Below are 20,976 nucleotides of genomic sequence, written 5' to 3'. Positions count from 1 at the left end.
TCTACATTATCCCCCGGAGAAAGCCCACAAGAAGAGATTACTATTCCACAGCGTCAGCCAACCTGCTTTATCAAATGAGCGAGGGCCCTCCAACACGATGTTCCCATACTGCTGTTGTCAGAAATGTCAAGATGCGTTGTAGATTCATAGTACAAAATCATATCCAGCAAGGACGATGCTCCCTGGAAGAAAAAAAAATAGTGAAGGAGAAAAAAATGAAGAAAGCAAGGCCCAAATTTGACAGGAATGTTATGAAGTTCTTTTGGCAGGAAAAAAATAGCCTCTAATCTGATACAGGGGAAGGCCTGAATATGAAACTGTGTTGGAATTGGAAGACGAAGATGAGGAAAATAAGTTTTGCTCATAAAACTCACATTTTCTTCCAGTTGGGCTGCCTGCAGATTGATGAAATCAAAGTGCAGCGATTTCAGGACGACTTCCAGAGCTTCACAGGAGCGGTGGTCTAATCGCTCACCTTGATAGAGGCAAGCAATCAAACGGAAGATAATTGGGAGGCTGTTTGCTAACAGGCAAAATTGCACGGCTCTAAATGTGTTTTATCCTTTTCCTGAAATGAACATTTCAGCAAAAATCACGACAAAACAACTTCCTTTATAGGTAAAGTTTATCTGTGTGTGTGTGTATGTTTTCTTTTAATAATGTGCTGAGACTTAATCAGAAACAGAGAAAGAGAAACAATGATGACAGCTCCAGTTAGAAGGAACAGGACGCAGTTTATCATGATTGGACTTCCAAGATGTGAATGCTCAAGTGTCCATTGATTACTGACTGTCTGCAGAACATTGTAATCAATAAAATAACTCACTTGTATACAACAACTGAACTCCCCAAACCTCTAAATGTAGTCTGATTACTTTACCTCCAAAAGTATATTGAGTATGGAATGAACAATTTAACAATATACATAATATAAATTATCTAATATATAACACACACATATATACATATATATATATATATATATATATATACACACACACACACACACATATATATATATATATATATATATATATATATATATGTATGTGTGTGTGTGTGTGTGTGTGTATGTACAGTGGTGTGCAAAAGTGTTTGCCCCCTTCCTGATTTCTTATTTTTTTGCAAAAATGATTGCCCCCTAAACCTAATAACTGGTTGGGCCACCCTTAGCAGCAACAACTGCAATCAAGCGTTTGCGATAACTTGCAATGAGTCTTTTACAGCGCTATGGAGGAATTTTGGCCCACTCACCTTTGCAGAATTGTTGTAATTCAGCCACTATGGAGGGTTTTCGAGCATGAACTGCCTTTTTAAGGTCATGCCACAGCATCTCAATAGGATTCAGGTCAGGACTTTGACTAGGCCACCCCAAAGTCTTCATTTTGTTCCTCCTCAGCCATTCAGAGGTGGACTTGCTGGTGTGTTTTGGATCATTGTCCTGCTGCAGAACCCAAGTTCGCTTCAGCTTGAGGTCACGAACAGATGGCCGGACATTCTCCTTCAGGAGTTTTTGGTAGACAGCAGAATCCATGGTTCTATTTATCCCAGCAAGTCTTCCAGGTCCTGAAGCAGCAAAACAGCCCCAGGCCATCACACTACCACCACCATATTTTACTGTTGGTATGATGTTCTTTTTCTGAAATGCGGTGTTACTTTTACGCCAGATGTAATGGGACACACACCTTCCAAAAAGTTCAACTTTTGTCTCGTCAGTCCACAGAGTATTTTCCCAAAAGTCTTGGGGATCATCAAGATGTTTTCTGGCAAAAATGAGACGAGCCTTAATGTTTTTTTTGCTCAGTGATGGTTTTCGTCTTGGAACTCTGTCATGCAGGCCATTTTTGCCCAGTCTCTTTCTTATGGTGAAGTCATGAACACTGACCTTAACTGAGGCAAGTGAGGCCTGCAGTTCTTTGGATGTTGTTGTGGGGTCTTTTGTGACCTCTTGGATGAGTCGTCACTGCGCTCTTGGGGTAATTTTGGTCGGCCGGCCACTCCTGGGAAGGTTCACCACTGTTCCATGTTTTCGCCATTTGTGGATAATGGCTCTCACTGTGGTTCGCTGGAGTCCCAAAGCTTTAGAAATGGCTTTATAACCTTTTCCAGACTGATAGATCTCAATTACTTTCTTTCTCATTTGTTCCTGAATTTCTTTGGATCTCGGCATGATATCTAGCTTTTGAAGATCTTTTGGTCTACTTCACTTTGTCAGGCAGGTCCTATTTAAGGGATTTCATGATTGAGAACAGGTGTGGCAGTAATCCGGCCTGGGTGTGGCTCGAGAAATTGAACTGAGCTGTGATAAACCACAGTTAAGTTATGTTTTAACAGGTGGGACAATCACTTTTTCACACAGGGCCATGTAGGTTTGGATTTTGTTTTCCCTTAATAATAACAACCTTTATTTAAAAACTGCATTTTGTTTTTACTTGTGTTATCTTTGACTAATATTTAAATTTGTTTGATGATTAAACATTTAAGTGTGACAAACATGCAAAAAAAAAATAAATCAGGAAGGGGGAAAACACTTTTTCACACCAGTGTGTATATATATATATATATATATATATACACACACACACATATATATATATATATATGTGTGTGTGTGTGTGTGTGCGCAAGTGTTGAGTTACTTGTAGTTTAATTGAGTAGTTCCATTTGATACTACTTTCTACCCCCACTCCACTACATATCAGAGGGAAATATTATATTTTTACTCCACTACATGTATATGATGATGATTTTTAACACAAAACATTTGATAATATTGTAAAATGTGAAGAATTATTATTGATTAAACAACCCGATGGTATATAAAGTAGCTAAAAGCTCCACCTTGACAAGCTACAACATTAAAAGACTGCTTAGATATGAGACAATATAATACAGACAGTAATCATATACAGTAACATTGACATGATCATGATGTGTTTTTTACTTTTGACTCCATATGTACAATATACACTAATATAATACCATTTTACTAGATTTTCCTACATACTGTATTTTCGATAGTATATTTTAGCTTAGTAAGATTTTGAATGTAGCACTTTAACTGAAAGTGAGTATTTTTTACTCTGTGGTATTGTGCCGCTCCCATCGTCCCCTGCAGTGTGATGCACCCCTTCGTACTGTTCACTGTTTTCTTTTTTCATTGTACTTTACATTTCTATCCTTGTAATTTATAACATATGTAACACAATAACACTGATGCACCTTTCTGTACACTTTTTACATAGAATTATTGTAATATACAAACATGCAACTTTTTTATTGATTGCTTTTCATTTGGAACTTTGTGACTGGTACCCTACACTTTTACTCATGTGTCACACACTTTTTTGTACCTTGCATCTCCCTTTTTTTTGTTTTTTTTTTACTTTTACTGCTGTTGTATTCTGCTTTATTTTAGCATGTATGTACATGTTAGGGGTGTAAAGGTGATACAGGGCGTTCAGTTCAGTCAGTGACTTTCTCTGCCCTGTAAACCAAATAATTACTGATATTACTTCTAATCCTATTCTTTTTAAGTGATCATCAGGGATCACTGTCACCATTTTGTAATCTGATTACTGTGATGTGTTGCTCCTTCATAGCTCATGTGTTTTTAAGTAATCTTATATGTGATGTGTGTTCATTAATGCATTTAAGGAATTACAGTTAAGATCTGGTAATCTGATTACTGTTGCTCCCTAACCCTGATCAGGAGTCACACTGTGACAAATCCATGTGACTTTTAAGACTCTCTCTCTCTCTCTCTCTCTCTCTCTCGGTTAATTCTTATCTCCCCAGCCAAGAAGGGGGGAATGATAATTACTATCATAATTATTTCCAAAATGACTTTTTTCCCGGTGTTTTAACAATAATCACTTAACTGAGCGATGGCAGAGGGTGTGTGGGGTGGAAGGGAGAGCCATCTGAAATCCCATTTTTCTAATCCGCCCTGCGTCGGGAAGATAATAAGGCAGCGACACCCGGAGTCAGATGTCATCATTGCGTGACGACAGAGACGCCCATCATGGCATCGCACACAACTTCACAGTGCTGCTGGATGCAGACACGCCTGCTGATGAACTTCTACACTCGTGAGAAGTTTTAAGACCTTCAAAGTGATAATATTCTGTCCAGCGCTCACATGTACAAGAAATCTGACTTTGGATTTAGGATTTAAAGGAGAATTAGGTTTAGTTTAATGTAAGAACCAGAATTTGAATTTAGTTTAGGGTTAGAATTTGGGTTAAGATTTGGATTTGAATTAGGATTAGTTTTAGTTGAATGTAGGGGATGCAATCAAATACATCTTAAATTGTATTAATTGGGTTTAGAGTAAAATGTACAGGATTACGTTTAATTTAATGTAAGGGTTACATTAAAATTTTGTTTAGGATTAGGAGTTATATTTAGGGTTAGCATTTGAACTGGGATTAGATTTGAGTCGGGGTAATGGTTATGACTAAGTGAATTTAATATCAGGCACTGATTCAGGTTTCACTTAGTGCTAGGGTTGAGATTAATGTAAGGCCAGGATAAGCATTAGGTTTACAGTTAAGATTTGGGTTAGGAAATCAGATGGTTTGAAGGATTTTGTTATTTTGTTATGGTGTTATTTTCTTCTTGGTGACCTGCCGTATTCTGTGGGCTTTCATACATTCACACATTCCTAGGAAATTCTTGAAAAATTTGAAACTGCATCAGGTAGAAGTGTCATTTTGTAAGCCAACCCAGCAGTTATCTCCACTCACGGTTTTATGGCAGATTGCCAATGGAAGCTGCATTGTGTTTTTGAGAAACACATGAAAATAAGTAATTAACTGCAGCAAACAAAGGATATGCACTCATTTTGGTTCTCACGATCATTTCAATAAATCCACACACTTGACTTGTGGATTTATGTTTATTTTATTTATTGTGTGTGAAGAACGTTGAGATACAGGATCAGAAATATCCCACCGAGGTTCGTTATTAACTGACGTCAGGAGTGTTTTCTTCTTTGTGTAAAAATTGTAAAATGATCTCAGATATTTTTGGTCTGTTATTACGTATTTTCTATAATTACACTTGAATATGTAAAACATTACAAACTCATTCTGTGTATTATGGATGTCACATAAAGTCCTCAATCATGTTTAATAATGACAGAGTGAGGCGTTCAGCTTACCTTTGAGATCCAGACATTTCACACTGCCACCTACACACACACCCTGCTGAGAGAGAGACAGAGAGGGGTAGAAGCAGGAGGCGCCAACACACACACACACACACACACACACACACACACACACACACACGGCCTCTCCATCCATGCCACACTGTACCGGTTTGATCAGGCAGGCTTATTGGACGCCAGAGCATGAATTATGAATTTCACACAGTTTACCGCCGCCGTTGATGGTGACACGCCGTCCTAATTAACCAGTGTATAATAATTAGAAACAGCTGGTCATCAGTTGATGTGTTCATTTGCCAGAGCCAGTGTTCCACATACATCTAATTTGACTGCATCAATCGCGGGAGGTGGCAGATTTGTGCACATGGTGGAAAACACAGATTTCTTTTTCTAGTGACAAGCAAAACAGGGGACGCTTCCTTTTCTAAAATGAGATTCTGTGACTGGGGTTGGGCTCATATATGGAGCTGGTTTTTGAACACCTCTGAGTGACAGCGACCAAAAAGTTATTTATGCTGGTGTTTAATGGCAGTAATGTGTCTGGAATGGACTCTTCATTGATTAGGGCAGGCTGAGGCCAGCAGCTGCTACCCTGAAAGAAGTTCACCAGTCTGGATTCAAATGAGGACTGCTGCCTGATGATCAGATGCTGTTTCGAAGAATTGGCCTATAAGAACACAGCTTTGGGAGATATTTGGATGTTTAGCATGAAAACTGAATATTAATTTAAAACAGCAGTTAGTGGAAGCATCGATTACCACCAGGGGGCCCTCAAAGTGAGCAAATGAAAGATATCACTGGCTTCCCCTGTTCATTTTCATTTTCTGCAGCTTTCACAGGAAGGAAATTGTACTAAACATATTGTTGAAGCTCTTATTGTGTTTATTTCTTTTATTTGAATGCGTTTAATTGTAGTAGATTGTTGTTCTACACATTACAGCTATTGTTGTGTTTACTTTGCTTTGAAAAACAACCAGTCAATCAGCCTCGTCTCTGAACACAGAAGGCTCTGCCACGGACAACCGCTGTGGCTGCGCACGCACACGTGTGTGTGCATGTGTGTGTGCGTGCGTGTGCGTGTGCGCGTGTGCGTGCGTGCGTGTGTGTGTGCGTGTGTGTGCGTGTGTGTGTGTGTGTGTGTGTGTGTGTGTGTGTGTGTGTGTGTGTGTGTGCGTGCGTGCGTGCGTGTGTGTGTGTGTGCGTGTGTGTGTTCTTGCCTTTCTCTTTAAAGTGGGAGGGGCTGAAAAAGGTGTTGTCGTATATTTCCGTGCACCAATCAGGATTAAGCAGCATTAAAATCAAAATGTGATGACAGTGGTGAGGCTGTTGGCTGCTGTTGCCAGGCCACGCCCACACAGCGGGCGGAGCAGATCAGCTGACTTTGTGATTGTTAAACTCCTAATAAATAATAAGCTCGACCTTTGATTTTTGCGTATTTTGCTAATAATCTAATAATTAATATGTAAGTACACCACATTTCTAGGGCCACTTCATAATATTAAATTAGACAGCCACTGACACTTTCTCTGGTTGTTTTTACCAACATTAAAGCAGAGGGGGTGTGAGGAGCCCGGGCCCTGCCGGCCCTTCATGTCAGTCGAACCCTGGCTTTCTGACTGGCTGCCCTACACCGACCCAGCTTGGCTGGCTTATTGAATTGCCGCCTTCTTATTTGCGAGCAGCGCCTTTTTTCCTCTCTTGTTGCTAAATATGATTCATTGTTCAAAGGGACACGGGGAGTACAAAAGGACTTGGAAGGCTTCCCTCGCTCGGCTGTCATGCTGCAGAGAGGAGAGCAAGGCGGGAGACAAAAAGACGGCGGCCATAATGTGCTCCTGTTGAAAGAATTAGACAGATCAATGGGACATAAACTGCACTGTTTATGTATACAAGAGGCTGGTGTGTAATTGGTAGAGGTGGCTGAATTTCCCTCTGTAATCATCTTAACTGACACACACACACACACACACACACACACACACACACACACTTACGCACTGAGCGAATGTGTGTATGCTTTAACACACAGAGCTTTATATATAAATAAAGCTGGTTTTCTGTCACTGTGCGCTCAGACAGGAAGGAGCGGAGGTGCAACATCACCTCACTTGAGATTGATTAAATATTTCTTTATTAATTTGATCCAAAATTATACCATTATACCAAAAATATATGATAAAGATATCATCAATCCGTTGCATGAACGCATGAATTCTGTTTGTTTTGGTTTTTAATATTTCAGCCTTTTATTTGGAAGATTGGCGTCTTTTAAAAATGTGCCATATGGGTAAAAAAAAATCTGATTTATCTACAATTATTAGGTGAAAACAAGCAACATATGCATTAGAAAAGCTGCAATTAACATACATATGGTCCCTTGTTTCTTTATATATTAATTCAATAACTTTTAAAATATCGGTTTTTATTCTGTGTAGCACCTGCTGTTTTTCAGCACTGCCTTTGCATAAGAAATAGGATCTGTACGTGTGCCTACAGGTCGCTCCCTCCTGCTCCTTCCTTCCACCCTACACTACGTGCACGTACACGGCAAATATTCTATTCAGTTCTGTGTGGTGGCTGTAGACTGCTGTTCCATGCCCTGTGTGAGTATTACAGCAAAAACACTGAGCGGGGACATCATTTCCCATCATACACATCTCCGTCATTGAGCATGGTGTTAGCCTGCCGTGAGATGACCAATGCAAAATCAGTTTAGGAATATATTCAGTATGGAAATAAAGTCTTTGAACCATCAATTATGCTCCATTAGACTTTCATGCAGATGTGTGTATTTTTTCCATTTATCTCCGCCTCTGCCACATATGGCTCTGCTTCCCCCCAAAATGCAACTTTACCCCCACTTCAGCTCCTTATTCGAGTCCTCATAAACATGTCATCAGTTATTACAATGTGTAAAAATTCAAATACATATACATGGGATCCAAAAACAGAAGACAACAGCATCAGAGGGCTGACTTATTGTGCTCGGGTGGAACGCCGTTAGTGGTTTGGTGCGGAGTAAAGGCATGTTTGGGTGGTGTTGGATGTCCAGCTTGCTCCGTCCGTCTCTTTCACTGACTCTGTATGCATCTCTGTCACTCAGGAGTTTGTGTGGTCTGTCTCAACAACAACAGTAAGAAGAAGAGCTCACTGTGTGCTGGCGTCCGGCTGGCGACTGCTCGGCAACGCGGCTTGTTTGTGGCACAGAGCCAATGAACGACGCTCAATAAGAACGTGCAAGCAACTGGCATATCACACTCCCAAACACACACACGCAGAGAAGGAGAAAGAAACACACACGCAGCACTTCCTCCTCCTCACTGGAAATACAGTGGCGGCTGTTTTTCATCTTAATGAATTTCTGAACTTGTTCGTTCCCTCTCCTCTCGCCGCTGCCTCGTGGTGAAAGACGGAAACCGAAGGCGCCGGCTGCCAAATCAATTGATGTGTCAGGAGGGAGAGAGGACAAAATGGAGTGATAAAAAGAAAAGCGTTCCCTCCCTCACACACAGGCAGCAGGAGAAGACAGAGAGGGGCGATCTGGTTTCCAAACTTGACTTCCACAGAAGTCATCTCTGGTGCATTCACCATTCTTCACTCAGCCGTCCAGAGCGGTTCTGCCTCTCCGGGTGGCTTTGTATTAAAAACTGTTTGAGCGCACCATTTTTCTCCTTAGCCCATTTAATTAACTGACAAAAAATATAAATAAATATATATTTGTATGTATTTTTCACGTGCATTTCCAGAGCTCTTAGGGGTTAAAAATCACCCCAACATTTTCCTTTCAGCATCTTTTCTGCAATAAAGGATAAATTATTTAAAATAACACGACCTTTTATCTCACACCCTTTGAAGGCAGCAAATTAAAAATGTAAATTGGGAGCTAATTAATATGCAAATGTATTCGTTCGCTGTTAACAATTAGCAATTAAAGCTGCAGTGTCTAGAAAGAGCACAGACAAAATTAGTAACTTAATTTATCATTTAAAAAAGAGATCTAAAAACGTACATAAAATTCTAATTGACTTTCACAGTATTTCCAACTGTCACTGCCTTTGTTCATCCGCACTGCTTTTGAAATATATGATAGCGTGCGTTTAGCGACTTAATTAATGCCACTTTGTGTAAAATATACTGGCCCCTTAAATGGCTGATGTCAAAAATAATGTACACATTCAAGGCTGAGTGGCGAGTGCTCGGGTGGAAGGGTGTGTGTGTGTGTGTGTGTGTGTGTGTGTGTGTGTGTGTTTTCAGAGGGTGTGCACGTCGCGTCGTACAGCTTTAGCAGTCTGATCTGTGCGTTTAACTGAATTAGCTGAATTTTAGATTTAGTTCTGCAAGTTCCTCACTATGTGATTCTGTCAGCGTTCATATTGGAGGGACAGGCTGTATCCATTTTGATGCACAATTATTTATGATTTTCTTTTAAAACATCATCTAAAATACGTAGTCAGTACAATAACTTGAATTAATTTAGACTTTTGGTAACACTTCTGAATCTGGGTCATGCGTTCATGTCCCCCTCTCGCAGGCTGGGGGCGTCACCAGGGTCCGTTCACCGATCAATCTTTGTTTCGCTCTAATTTAAAAAACCCTAAGAGCTTACATAGCTCCAAAATAATGAATCGATGGTAAAAAGAGAATATAGCAATGAATCCAGACAAGACATAAGAGCCAGTTATGCATCCGCAGACATGCACACAGGGCGGTAGCTGCAGCGGAGCCACTTTGCTGGGAATCTGGCGTTAGCAACATGTACAAGTAACACGCTGCCTTTTCCGTCTCTTCTTCCATGATGGACAGATCCATACCAAAGCATTCTACTTGGATCCTCAAATGCTGCTCATGTGGTTCCTCCCAGACATTCAGTGCACAAGCTGGGTCACTTAGTCACGCTCCACTCCTGGGTGCTCACACCTACTGTTCCCCACAAGTGTCAAATGTGTGGAAACGTCCAACAAACAACAGTGAGGACTGCGAGCAGCACACACTGCACTCCGTCCTCCTCCACACTGGGAAGGAGACACAGATCTGAAAACACAACGACTCCAGGAGGTACGTGAGAGAACACTATCTGTGTGTTTGGAATGTGGGTGAACTGAACCTGTAAACCTCTATGGAGCCTATACTGTATATGCTACAAATGCAGTCATTTGGGGGAGTTATGAAGTAAACAGGGGCAATCTACAGCAACTACAAATAATTAAAATCCCATCAACGTATTGTTTCCGTATGTTTCTGTAAACAGCAGGCGCCGAGCGTCTCCCCGGTGTGAACCCTCGGTGAGTCCAGGCCTGTAATATTATCCTACTTACAAAAGCACTCATATTACTTGTGCGACCACCCGACCATGCAAATTCAATTCAGCCTAATAGTGCACCACCAATAGTGCATCACACATGCCATTCAGTTTAACTGCAACTGCTCCGAATTCAATTAGAGGTAGAGAATGTAAAATAGACTATTTTACACGTCGACGAGGGTCTGCTCTTCTTCAGTTATGCATGCTGTTTCCCAAACGGCGTTAAAGCAAAATCATCTAAAAGTACAATGGAAAAGCTGTGGAGTCAGTGTGTTTTAAATAAAGCATGTTGTGGCTGTGTGTGTGTGTGTGTGTGTGTGTGTGTGTGTGTGGACCGTCTGAATGACAGAGTGGAGTGTGTTAGCGGCGGGTCCCGTGGTGTTCCTCTTCCCGACCCATACTCCCCGCTTCTCCCTTTTCCGTGTGATCGCCGCGGCTGCCGCTGTACGCCGTTTCATATGCACCACTGAGCGGCCCGTTATCGCCGTCTCGGCCTGTAATGAGAGGAGAGACATATGTCCGGTCCCCCTGCTGTTTCCTGATAAGCGCTCGCATTCAGACGCATGCAGGAACACTCCTCCACCTCCTCCACCTCCTCCTAGTGCTCTCTGGGCTTTTATTTTGCATGCAAAACCTGCTAACAACCACCAAGGTGTAAGTGTGGCACTTACTTAGTGACATTTACCTTGCTGCTGACTACTCGGGGGGGGCAATAACAATCAGCATGCATTAAATTTAAAAGAAAAAAATGTTCCCTTTAGAATTATGCAGGCTGGGAGAGCTATAGCCTTCTGTGAACACGCGTGTGTGTGTGTGTGTCGGCAGACTTCCGCAGTGCAACATTAATGCTAATCAGAAGAGCTGAGAAAGCAGCGGTGGTCTGTAAAAACACATTTTCTCTTGTCTTTTCATTTGTGGAGGGATTGGCTCTCTTCTCCCCCCTCCTCAGAGGGATTAATCCCAGGAAAATAACATTTGTGAGTATTGAATCTGACCCGATGAATGTGAGAGAGGCACACTGTCATGTAAGGCCGTTAGCTGTAGGATAAATAATGAAAGTTAAGTTGTGGTAATTGATTTCTCTTCAGTCCACTCAACTGAATAATCTGCAAGGGAAACATCCACTAAGCTATTCATTAGAAGATTTGCCAACATGCAACTAATTCCGAGCTTATTCTCCAAACATCATGGGAAGAATACAAACTCATCGTCGGAGCTTGCTTGATTTAGAGTCCTTTTGTGTTTGGAGGGTTGGAAAATACTTCACCTAAAACCTAAAAACTACAGGGTTTAATTCTCTGTAAAGTGAAACTAATCAATCAATAAATCAGTCATAAGAAGGAATCCATCGATTGAACGCCACGCCAACAGGTAGACAGATATATGTGATGTAAATTCTGGAGGATCATGTGTGAAGGAGCAGAGCGCACTGTGATAAGTCTGGGTAAAAAAGAGCTTTCTCTTAAATACATCCAGTGATTTCAGTGCAAAGTAAAAGATCTTTACTTTGGAATTAATCACAAAAAAAATCAGACTTTGGTCACATGACCAATGTCATGACATGCCCTCATGCTTTGTTTACAGGATAAATCCATTTTCGTTGATCTATTCTGTTAACATGATGATCTTCTAGATCTGGGGGGTTCTTTAAACGTTGCAGATGTTTGCTTTGGCCATCAGTGGGGGCGTGCTGGCGATGGGAACAGAGTGGTGAGGAAGATGCCTGGATGAGAGTAACAGAGTAACTGTGACGGTCAGCAGAAATGATTCCTTAAAGATGTATTCAAACCTAAAAATGAAGCAGAACTGAACCAAAAGTCGACATTACTGTAAGCTATTTCTCTGGATGTGATGATTTAAGAGCTTTGCTGCCGACTTCTTCTGAAAGGGTGATGAGCTGTGTCTTAGGAAGGGAGTGGCAGAATGTATCTGAAGTGGCTGAAACAGAGACAAAGTTTGCAACATAATGTTATATGTAAGAAGTTGACAAATGTTGTTTGACCGCTGCAGCGGTGTTTCTGGTGGACTCACTGTATGGCAGTAAACCCACGTGGGCACGACATAAACCACAAGCACAGCTACTGCAGTCATTGATGCACGCTACCAGTGAGTATATGCTACCGTGAGCATGTGCCTGTGCATATGTGTGTTTGCATACATACATATGTGCTTGTGTGTATGTGTGCATACGCGTGTGCGTGTGCGTGTGTGTCTGGGGAGAATCTTGTAAATGTGGGATTGTGGGAAGGGTAGGCGTAATAAACTACGGTTTCAGTCTTTGCTATAATCTCTGACACTGAGTCATTTTTTTGTCGCTCTGTAAGCACTTGGGTACTTTTCAGTTTTTATTCATTTTAACTTAAATACCAAAATAATGATCGATCAATCAATCGATCGATCAATCAATCAAAAAATGCCATTGTCTCCCTGGGGAAGCTTGAACCAACCTCATAGGACCACCTGTATTAGCTACTAATGTGTCTCACAGTTATTTTTCAATTTGAATATAAATCACTGCAGTTAAGCTCTTCCCTCGTGCCAAAACAGTCGTGTAGAGACGGAGCTTGATCATCTCAATTATGTTTCTAATCACAGAGAGAGCCAAACAGAAACAGAGCGGGGAGACGCAGACTTCACAGTTTGCACAGTGAAATTAGAGAGTTTAAGCATGGCGGCCTTAGACCCCGCTGGCTTCAACCTATTATTGTTTACCACTCCTATGAAGATGTCACCACCAGCAATACTGTTTTATCCACTTACAACATTTCAAAGGAGTGCAAAGGGGCCCAAGGGTGCAATAAAAAAAGCTTTAAATATTCTATAATAACACTGGTCCTCGGGGGAATTGCCCCTCGCCTGAAGAGACCTAATTTAATAAATTTACTCTTTAGGCGTTCGTCTTTTCGTTTTGCATCGTCTTATTATGGATTCATTCGCATGCAGCCCTTTTGGTCTAAATATTGCCCCTCTTAGCTAATGCTTAACCATACATATTTTACTCTTTCAGGAGGACCACCTACATTAGTTTCTAATGCAACTGGGTTCATTAGCACCTCGGAGATAATACAGCGGCTGTATGCTTAATGTAAGCACTGCTAAGTCTCTAATTTTCCACAAATAATTCCCCTTGATCTCAAGTAAAATTTATGCGGGGGGGGCAGGCGTGCTTTAACATGGCTCGTCCAAGTAAAGTAAGTAATGAATTATAAATGGCAGACTGTTTCAAGTGTGGCTAAGAGAGAATAAGTGAGTTTATTTTATTGGAGAGGGAGAGAATATGTGTGTGTCACTGAGAAAGAGATGTTTTTTCATGCTTGCACTAGAGACTAGTGTATGCAAGTGTGACTGTGACGTATGTGTGAAAAATAATAGACCAATATGCGATTTCTGATATCAGTATGACCTATGTAGAATTAACCATTCTGAGAGCAACAGCTGCAAATCTTTTTCTTTTCATTTTATTTCAGGGGAGAATAAGCAATAAAGACAATTAGAAGGCTTTTATTTTAGAGGTGGCACTATCGCATGCAAAGTCAATAAAAGACGTGAGAGGCCATGACGAGATGCGAATTAGCATCTAGGTAAGTCAGTACATTGTTGAACTTCTATTGTAGAGAATTGGGAAGCTGTTGACCACATTCAATTTTTCCTACGTTTTGTTTGAAGTTCCCTGAACGTAGTTGTGTGCAGTAGAAAATATTATGAAAACTAACTATCTTCTGTTTGATGAGGGAATCAAATTGAGTGTGACTGGTTGTGGCCAGGTTGTTGCTCCTGAGCATTAGAGGACATTTGCATAAAGTGCCCCTGGGTGCCGTTTGAGTCTTTGAGGTTGCGTTGGGTGGTGCCAGCATGTTTTAGAGAGTTCACTTCACAATGAATGTTATCCTTTGACATCTCCAGTGTCTGAGTCGTATGAGTGAACTTACTGTGCGTTCAGACCAAAAACAGCCTTGCATTAAAAAAAGCAAGGGGTCGTGTTGCTTCAGGCACCGGTGAAACAATGAAATACGATCCGGGAAGTCTGAATAACAGATCCGTGGATTTGAAGGCTTATCAGACGCCTACAAGTTATCACAGTGTAGAGCTGCAATAAACGATTTTCATTATTGATTAATCTGCCGAATGTTTTCTCGATTAATCGATTTGTCTATAAAATTTAACAAAATAGTGAAAAATGCTCATCATAATTTGCCACAGCCCAAGGTGACATCTTCAAATGTCTTAAAATGTCACTTTACTATCATGTATGACAAAGAAATGCATCAAATCCTCACATTTCAGAAGCTGGAACCAGTTTGTCACTTTTGCTTAAAAAATGACTGAAACAAACATTTGATTATCAAACAACAGTTGCTGCTTAATTAACTGCTGCTAACTGCCACTAACTAGTTAGCTCAGTTAGCTGCGCAGCTAACTTAGCAGCCCTAGTACAGGAGCTTTGGACCGCCAGGGTGGAGGAGGATTTCAGGCCCAGGACGGGGGGGGGGCACAGCAGGGAATTCTGGCGGGCGCCGGGATGGGCAGCAGAACCGGAGCGGGGCGAGCGGGCAATGGTACCGGGCTCGGCAGCCTCCCAGTGAACAAGGCCAGAACGGGACCGAACACAGCCAGTCTGGGACAGACGGAGGCCAGTTTGACGACAGGGAACACGGCACCGGGATGATTTACTCCGGACTCTGACTCCGGGGCGACGAAGACACGGCGGGTTCAGGAAGGTACAGGAGAGGCGTCAAGCGGGAGAGGAGCGTGACGGAGGTCGGACATCAGAGAGGCACAGTTCGCTTGTGGAGCCAGAATATTTTTCACATCTAACATGGTGAATTAGGATTTATTTCGACCAAACCAGAGTTGGTGACTGTTGGAACAGTGGACAGACTAACTAAGACAGTTCTGGCGAGTTTGAATTTGTGTTTAACGATGAGAACAAGGCAATTAAGCTGCTCTTAGTTCAGTAAAAGAGAGAAACTTTAGACTTTTTAGACTTAGAATTTAGAAGGTGTACGGTTGTATTTTTCTGTTTAATAAGGAAAATAGGTGTACAAATATTTCCTCTTCTTGACATTATATGAGTTTATTTTGTTTATTTATTAGACTAAAAAGCTAAAAAAGCACAAACCAACTGATAAAAGAAAAAAGTATGAATCACAGAAAGGAAAGTGATTATCATCAGGTCAGTCAATGCTACAATAAATGTGTAAATGAATAATCACCTCCCTCAATATTAATTTACAAAAAGTGTCGTACACCGTTGTGCATGTGTTGTTTACGGCTGTGGATTATTCGCATTGACACTACCTCGAGCCCTGCAGTGAACCTGCTCTTGGCCTCTTGCTTGGAGAGGCGATGCTGTTATGCTCTGCAGCAATAAGCCTGATTGAGGCTGATGGACCCAAATTATTCAAATTATCCAAGGAATTTCAGTACGTGTGTGTACTGTGTCACAGTGAGTATGTATACGTATATTATGTGTCGGGGCTCCAAAATCAGTGTTTCTGTGTGTTTCTGTAAGTGCCGTTACATGAAGGTGCCTTTGTTTCAGAAAACCTTGAGTTTGCAGTCAGATATGCTCTGACAGTGCATGCGGCCTGAGTTGCACTGGGTTATATTGTTGAGTTCTGAAATATCACTGCATGGTATAGTTATTTTATGAGCAGAGTTGCTGATGTTGCATAGGCTTACACACACTTCTTTTAAAGATGTATTTCACTTTGCAGGTTTCATCAGGTTGGAGTTTAGACCTCTAGCATGAGGATCTGTGGTCACTATTTGTATTAAAACAAGTTAGCAGTTATGGTCGCATTTTAGTCTTTTGGTCATTTGGTGATGGTGGCACGTGCAGATGCGGTGGCCAGTAGTGGTGACTTTGCTACATTTTTGTTTTAATTTGGTGTTGTTTGGCGCCTTTATTGCTGAAGCCTGTATTACCTATGATAGAAATACACTCATCAGCATTGGAAAAGGAAGCGAGGGGATTGGATTAAGTGAAGCGGACCCTGGAACGATCACTGCCCATCTTGACCAACCAGCCAGGTTCCAGCCGGACCAAGCGCCACAGCGGCCACTGCCACCGGCCCAGGAAGAGAGCCGGGATAAGAGCTAAGCTAACCCAGCTTGGACCTAAGGCTGCTCAAAATGGGCTAACTCAGCAACAGGGTCTCAGAGACTGTTGTGCCCACATCTTACAGAGACCTGGCTCCACCACAACATCCCAGATCAAAACCATTGCACTCGACGGGCGGACCACATTCCACGCTGAAAGAACGCTGGACTCTGGCAAGACGAGGGGAGTTCAATCTGATTGGAGTTCAATCCAGAAATAATGGTTTCCTACCTGGGATGTCATCTCGTTACCTATTAGATTCATTTTGTGGCCCCTTGTGGGGGGGCCCTGAACCACTGAGTCACTGAGTGGCTATAATCGCCTGAGCTACTAAAGGTGTGCCTGTTAATGAACAGAGATCGCGTTTGTTTATTACTGTATCGTTTCAACCTACCAGTGTCCATTAACAAGACTAGTACAGACCGCACAGCCTGAGCCCAGTTTGCCTGCTGCAGACATATTTTGGAGATCTGACACAGATCAGCACAAGCTAGATTATTTTTTTTTTTTTACAATATTTTCATAATACTGCTCTATCCTGCATTTCTGCTCACACTTTATATCCTGCACTTGTACATGTGTAATGACAATAAAGTTGAACCTAATGAATCTAATCTAGTTCATGCCACGTTTTGAGCCTTGTTTCGGACCCTCGGTTCAAGGACGCGACGTTGGAGCTGGACAAGCCCTCGCTTTATCGTAGCCAAAAACAAGACGCGCTAGTATTGGGAGGACCTTGAGACGAGTCTGAAACGGGATATACGCTGTACCCAATGAGAGCGCAACAGCAAACAGGGGCAGGAAGGAGGGAGGCAGCAGACACACACACACACACACACACACACACACACACACACACACACACAGTGACTTCTCATGTTTTCACTGACTATCAAAATCACTTGCTCCAGTCCCCAGGTCATCATGATAACATGTATCATGTTACGCTAACATGATACTATAACTGATAACTGACTGATAGTATGAGTAATACAGCAGTCTGATTTTGTAGCACAATTACTGTTCTTCAGCAGGGATACACATCTTGGCACAATGTTGGGAAATACAGTAACTTAGTGTGCAGCAGAATGAACAGAACAGCACCACCCACAGAAACGCAAACTTTACAGTACCACCTCATGCTGTTTGACTGACATGTACAAAGCCCAACCCTGATCTGTGAAGCAGTGTACCTGGAGCTGTTGCAGGATGTGCGCTCTAGGCTGGACCCGGTGTCTGGTGCAGCTCTGCTGGTAGGCCACCATTACCTCTGTCAAGGTGAGGCAGCTGTCAACTAAAATAGAAGAATCCACTCATTCAGTGCTTTAATGTGCCTGCATCCCAGTGAGCCACCAGCAACCATTCACAAGTGCTTCAGGGGCTCACAAATGCCATACGGTAAACTGTGCTGTGCTTTGTGTGTGTGTGTGTGTGTGTGTGTGTGCTACAGGGAAGATGGCAGTCAGTGAGGAGTGACAAGGACATGAACGTCTGTCTGAACAATAAATCAACCAATCAGGCATCTCGATTTATCAACCACAGCCTTATGGGATGGAAGATTCCAGATGTGAGAGACTACAGAGGATTTTACAACTGAAACACTTAAAGATTTTGATCCTTGTGTATCCTTCCAAAGCTGGATTGCATTGCAAACGGTTTTAGCTTAATACGTTTTAGGGGTGATTCAACAAAGATAAATAAATAATAAATACATTGAAATTTCAGTTTTAGCTGTGACTTCAGGTCAGAAGAACTAGTTATGGAAATGATACCTAAAAAGATTAAACTAACAGTGGATCACAGTATGTTTTTAATTATTTATCTAGGGGCAAAATAAAAGAAAGGATGTGTTGTGTTTTAAGGAGGATAGTTTGTACTTTGTATTTCTAATTCTCTTCACTAGAGCGGGACTCATTTTAGGAGGTGATTATCTTAAAGACTGGAAGCAGGGGGAACAGCTACCCTCTGTTCAAAGTTCAAAAATAAACCTAACAGCTCTAAAGAGCACTAATTAACACATTTGGTCTCGTGTGTTTATATGTAGACAGAAATGGAAAAATGACAGTTTGTGGTTTTAGGGGAGCTATGTTGTGTAATGCTTTCTTGGTGAGGAACAGCTTATCCATCCACCCAGCTGCGTCAGGTCTGTGTGCTAAGTGAAGCTAATCGCCCTGACTCATCATGTATTTATTAAATGTCTAACTAGGCCTTAGGCATAGGAACAGTATTTAGTAAATGTGCTTCTTTATTATTTTACCCAGTCAGATGTAGAGACTGATATCGATTCACTATTTATGTCCCGGGACGGTCCCGGGAAGTGCTACGGCAACGGCTGCACATGCAGCTGCAGCGGCCTGTAGCTCCTTCAAACTCCGCGACCTTTGAGTTTTTATCTGTTATCTTATGTTTTTCCAGCTTTATTGCTGAAACACGGATTACCTATCCATCGGAAAAGGAAGCCGGGCTTTGGACGAAAGAGCTGCGGCGCAGACACCACCCGCCCCGGGAGGAGAGGACGAGCCGGGAGAGCAGCCAAATGGGAAATCAGACACTGCTGTGCCCACATCTCTGCAGAGGATCAAGCACTCGACTGAAGGAGCGCAAGACTCCGGCGGGGTGAGGGGAGGAGGACTGTGTGTCAGGCGCAGTCAAAGTGGACGGACGCGGTTTCCAGATGCAGATCCAGAACATGTTATGTGACGATAACAACCATATTATTACCGTCGCTATCTTGTTGCTGCTGCCTTGCATTCCCCCTGACTTATTTCCTGGGGGTATCCGTGTATGTACACATGGAAATAACTGTAGGATATATATATGTTGTATGTGTGTAGCATGAAGGGACTACTAACTTCATTTCATTTTCCAACCTTGTGTTGTATAAGGATCAATAAATGACCTTGTGCCTTGGAACAGTTCTGGGACATGGTAGCCTAGCTTAGAACGTTGCTGTTGCAGTTATTAGAGTTCGTTCTGCAAGCATCTCAAAAGCGTTGTGGCAGCTTTGAGCACTCCTGGATGTCCCGGGGTCGAGCTAGCTAAAAAGATGGTAAATTTGACAACTTTTATACTATATTTCAACTGGTGATTAGCGGTCAAGGGGTCATTTCAGCCTGATGGTGGCCCTTGCGGAATAGTCGGAGGGGTCATCAAATACAATGTACGCAGCAAATGTCAGAGCAGTCTGCTCTGCAGTAGTCGAAATAGCTCTCACGCTTTACCAAAGCCTTGGACCAAATGACCAACTCTGTGCCCTGCTGGCAACCAGTAGTGTGGGAAAAACTATAAACTGTTGCATTTATGTAGAATTTAATTATGAAACTAATATCAGCTTTTATTGACCTGATATTAATCTAAAACAAGCCACACACTATCATCCAGTAAGACGCAGTCAGTGAGAATATAGACAATGAGGGAATATAGTGAGTGTTCACCAAAAGTACTAGTGGTGAAAAGGTGTTCATATTATATAGGAAAATGCAGACACTTTAAATATTTAGCATTTTTTGTTAAACGATGTATAGGTGAAACCCTCAGATGCAGATACAGACCACAGGTCTCCAAAATGCCATCACGACATCATTATGATGTTAAATCAGACTTACCCTTTCTGTCCGCGCTCCTGTGCTCGGCAAAGCCGGAGACTATCTGTTCGTCAGGGGGGAAGGACACACGCTTCTCCCCTCTACTGCTCTTCTTCTGGTGCTTGGTGGGCTTTTCTGCTGCCTCATCATTGGCACTACAGCTGGTCATCCCTCTGTTCGGGACTCCACCGCCGAGCTTTCAATGGGACTTTGAAAGCAAAGGGTCGGTTCACTTCAAGCGGTGAACACTCGATGTGTCGACAGCCGCCGTGGCCTATGACCTCCGGGAGCCATGGCAACAGTTGCTGAAGTGATACGAGCTTAATGATGGAGCAGAAACGAGTGCAACAGCTGATCGGCCCTCTTGAACGTGAAGTGCAGCTCTCTCCACTCTGTGATCACTTGGAAAGACAAGACACTAAAGGAACAATATCTTATTCATGAGCTGTGCACTGGGTTGCAAGTGAAACCCGATATGTTTGGATCAAATTACACATTCAAAATAGGTAAGGCTGTGCACATTTCCAGCAGCACTGAGGATAGCATGCAATCAGATGGGCAGGTAGTAAAGGCATATCGAGGTCTGTCTGGCACCAGGGTTGTTCCTGAAGGAGGCCGCATATACGCGAGCGTGCGCAGGCGTGCGCGCAGCGTGCGCAGGCGTGCGCGTGCGCGCGCGCGCGCAGGCGTGGCGCAGGCGCGCGCGCGCAGGCGCGTCGCGCGGCGCGCGCGCAGGGCGCGCGCGCGCGCGCAGCGTCGCGCGCGCGTCGCGCAGAGCGTGCGCAGGCGTGCGCAGGCGTGCGCAGGCGTCGCG

At 42.6% G+C, this 20,976-nt stretch overlaps 1 protein-coding gene across 2 annotated transcripts in view; it reads right to left on the bottom strand.

The window, feature by feature from the left end:
- Positions 1-20,762, bottom strand: part of si:dkey-288a3.2 (protein phosphatase 1 regulatory subunit 37) — a 74,713-nt gene extending 53,951 nt beyond the window's left edge. The window contains exons 1-5 of one of the 2 annotated variants that reach the window (XM_044167818.1): positions 20,184-20,762; positions 17,772-17,872; positions 5,165-5,210; positions 375-475; positions 63-182 (exon numbers count right to left, since the gene is read on the bottom strand). In XM_044167818.1, the coding sequence (XP_044023753.1) occupies positions 63-182; positions 375-475; positions 5,165-5,210; positions 17,772-17,872; positions 20,184-20,331 (516 nt within the window). In that variant the 5' untranslated portion in view covers positions 20,332-20,762. The remainder of the gene's footprint in view (positions 1-62; positions 183-374; positions 476-5,164; positions 5,211-17,771; positions 17,873-20,183) is intronic. The other variant, XM_044167819.1, reaches the window with a different exon arrangement.
- Between the last annotated feature and the right edge of the window lie 214 nt (positions 20,763-20,976).

Source organism: Siniperca chuatsi, linkage group LG15, assembly GCF_020085105.1.
Source record: "Siniperca chuatsi isolate FFG_IHB_CAS linkage group LG15, ASM2008510v1, whole genome shotgun sequence".
NCBI lineage: Eukaryota > Metazoa > Chordata > Actinopteri > Centrarchiformes > Sinipercidae > Siniperca > Siniperca chuatsi.
This window is presented reverse-complemented; position numbering and strand designations above follow the sequence as displayed.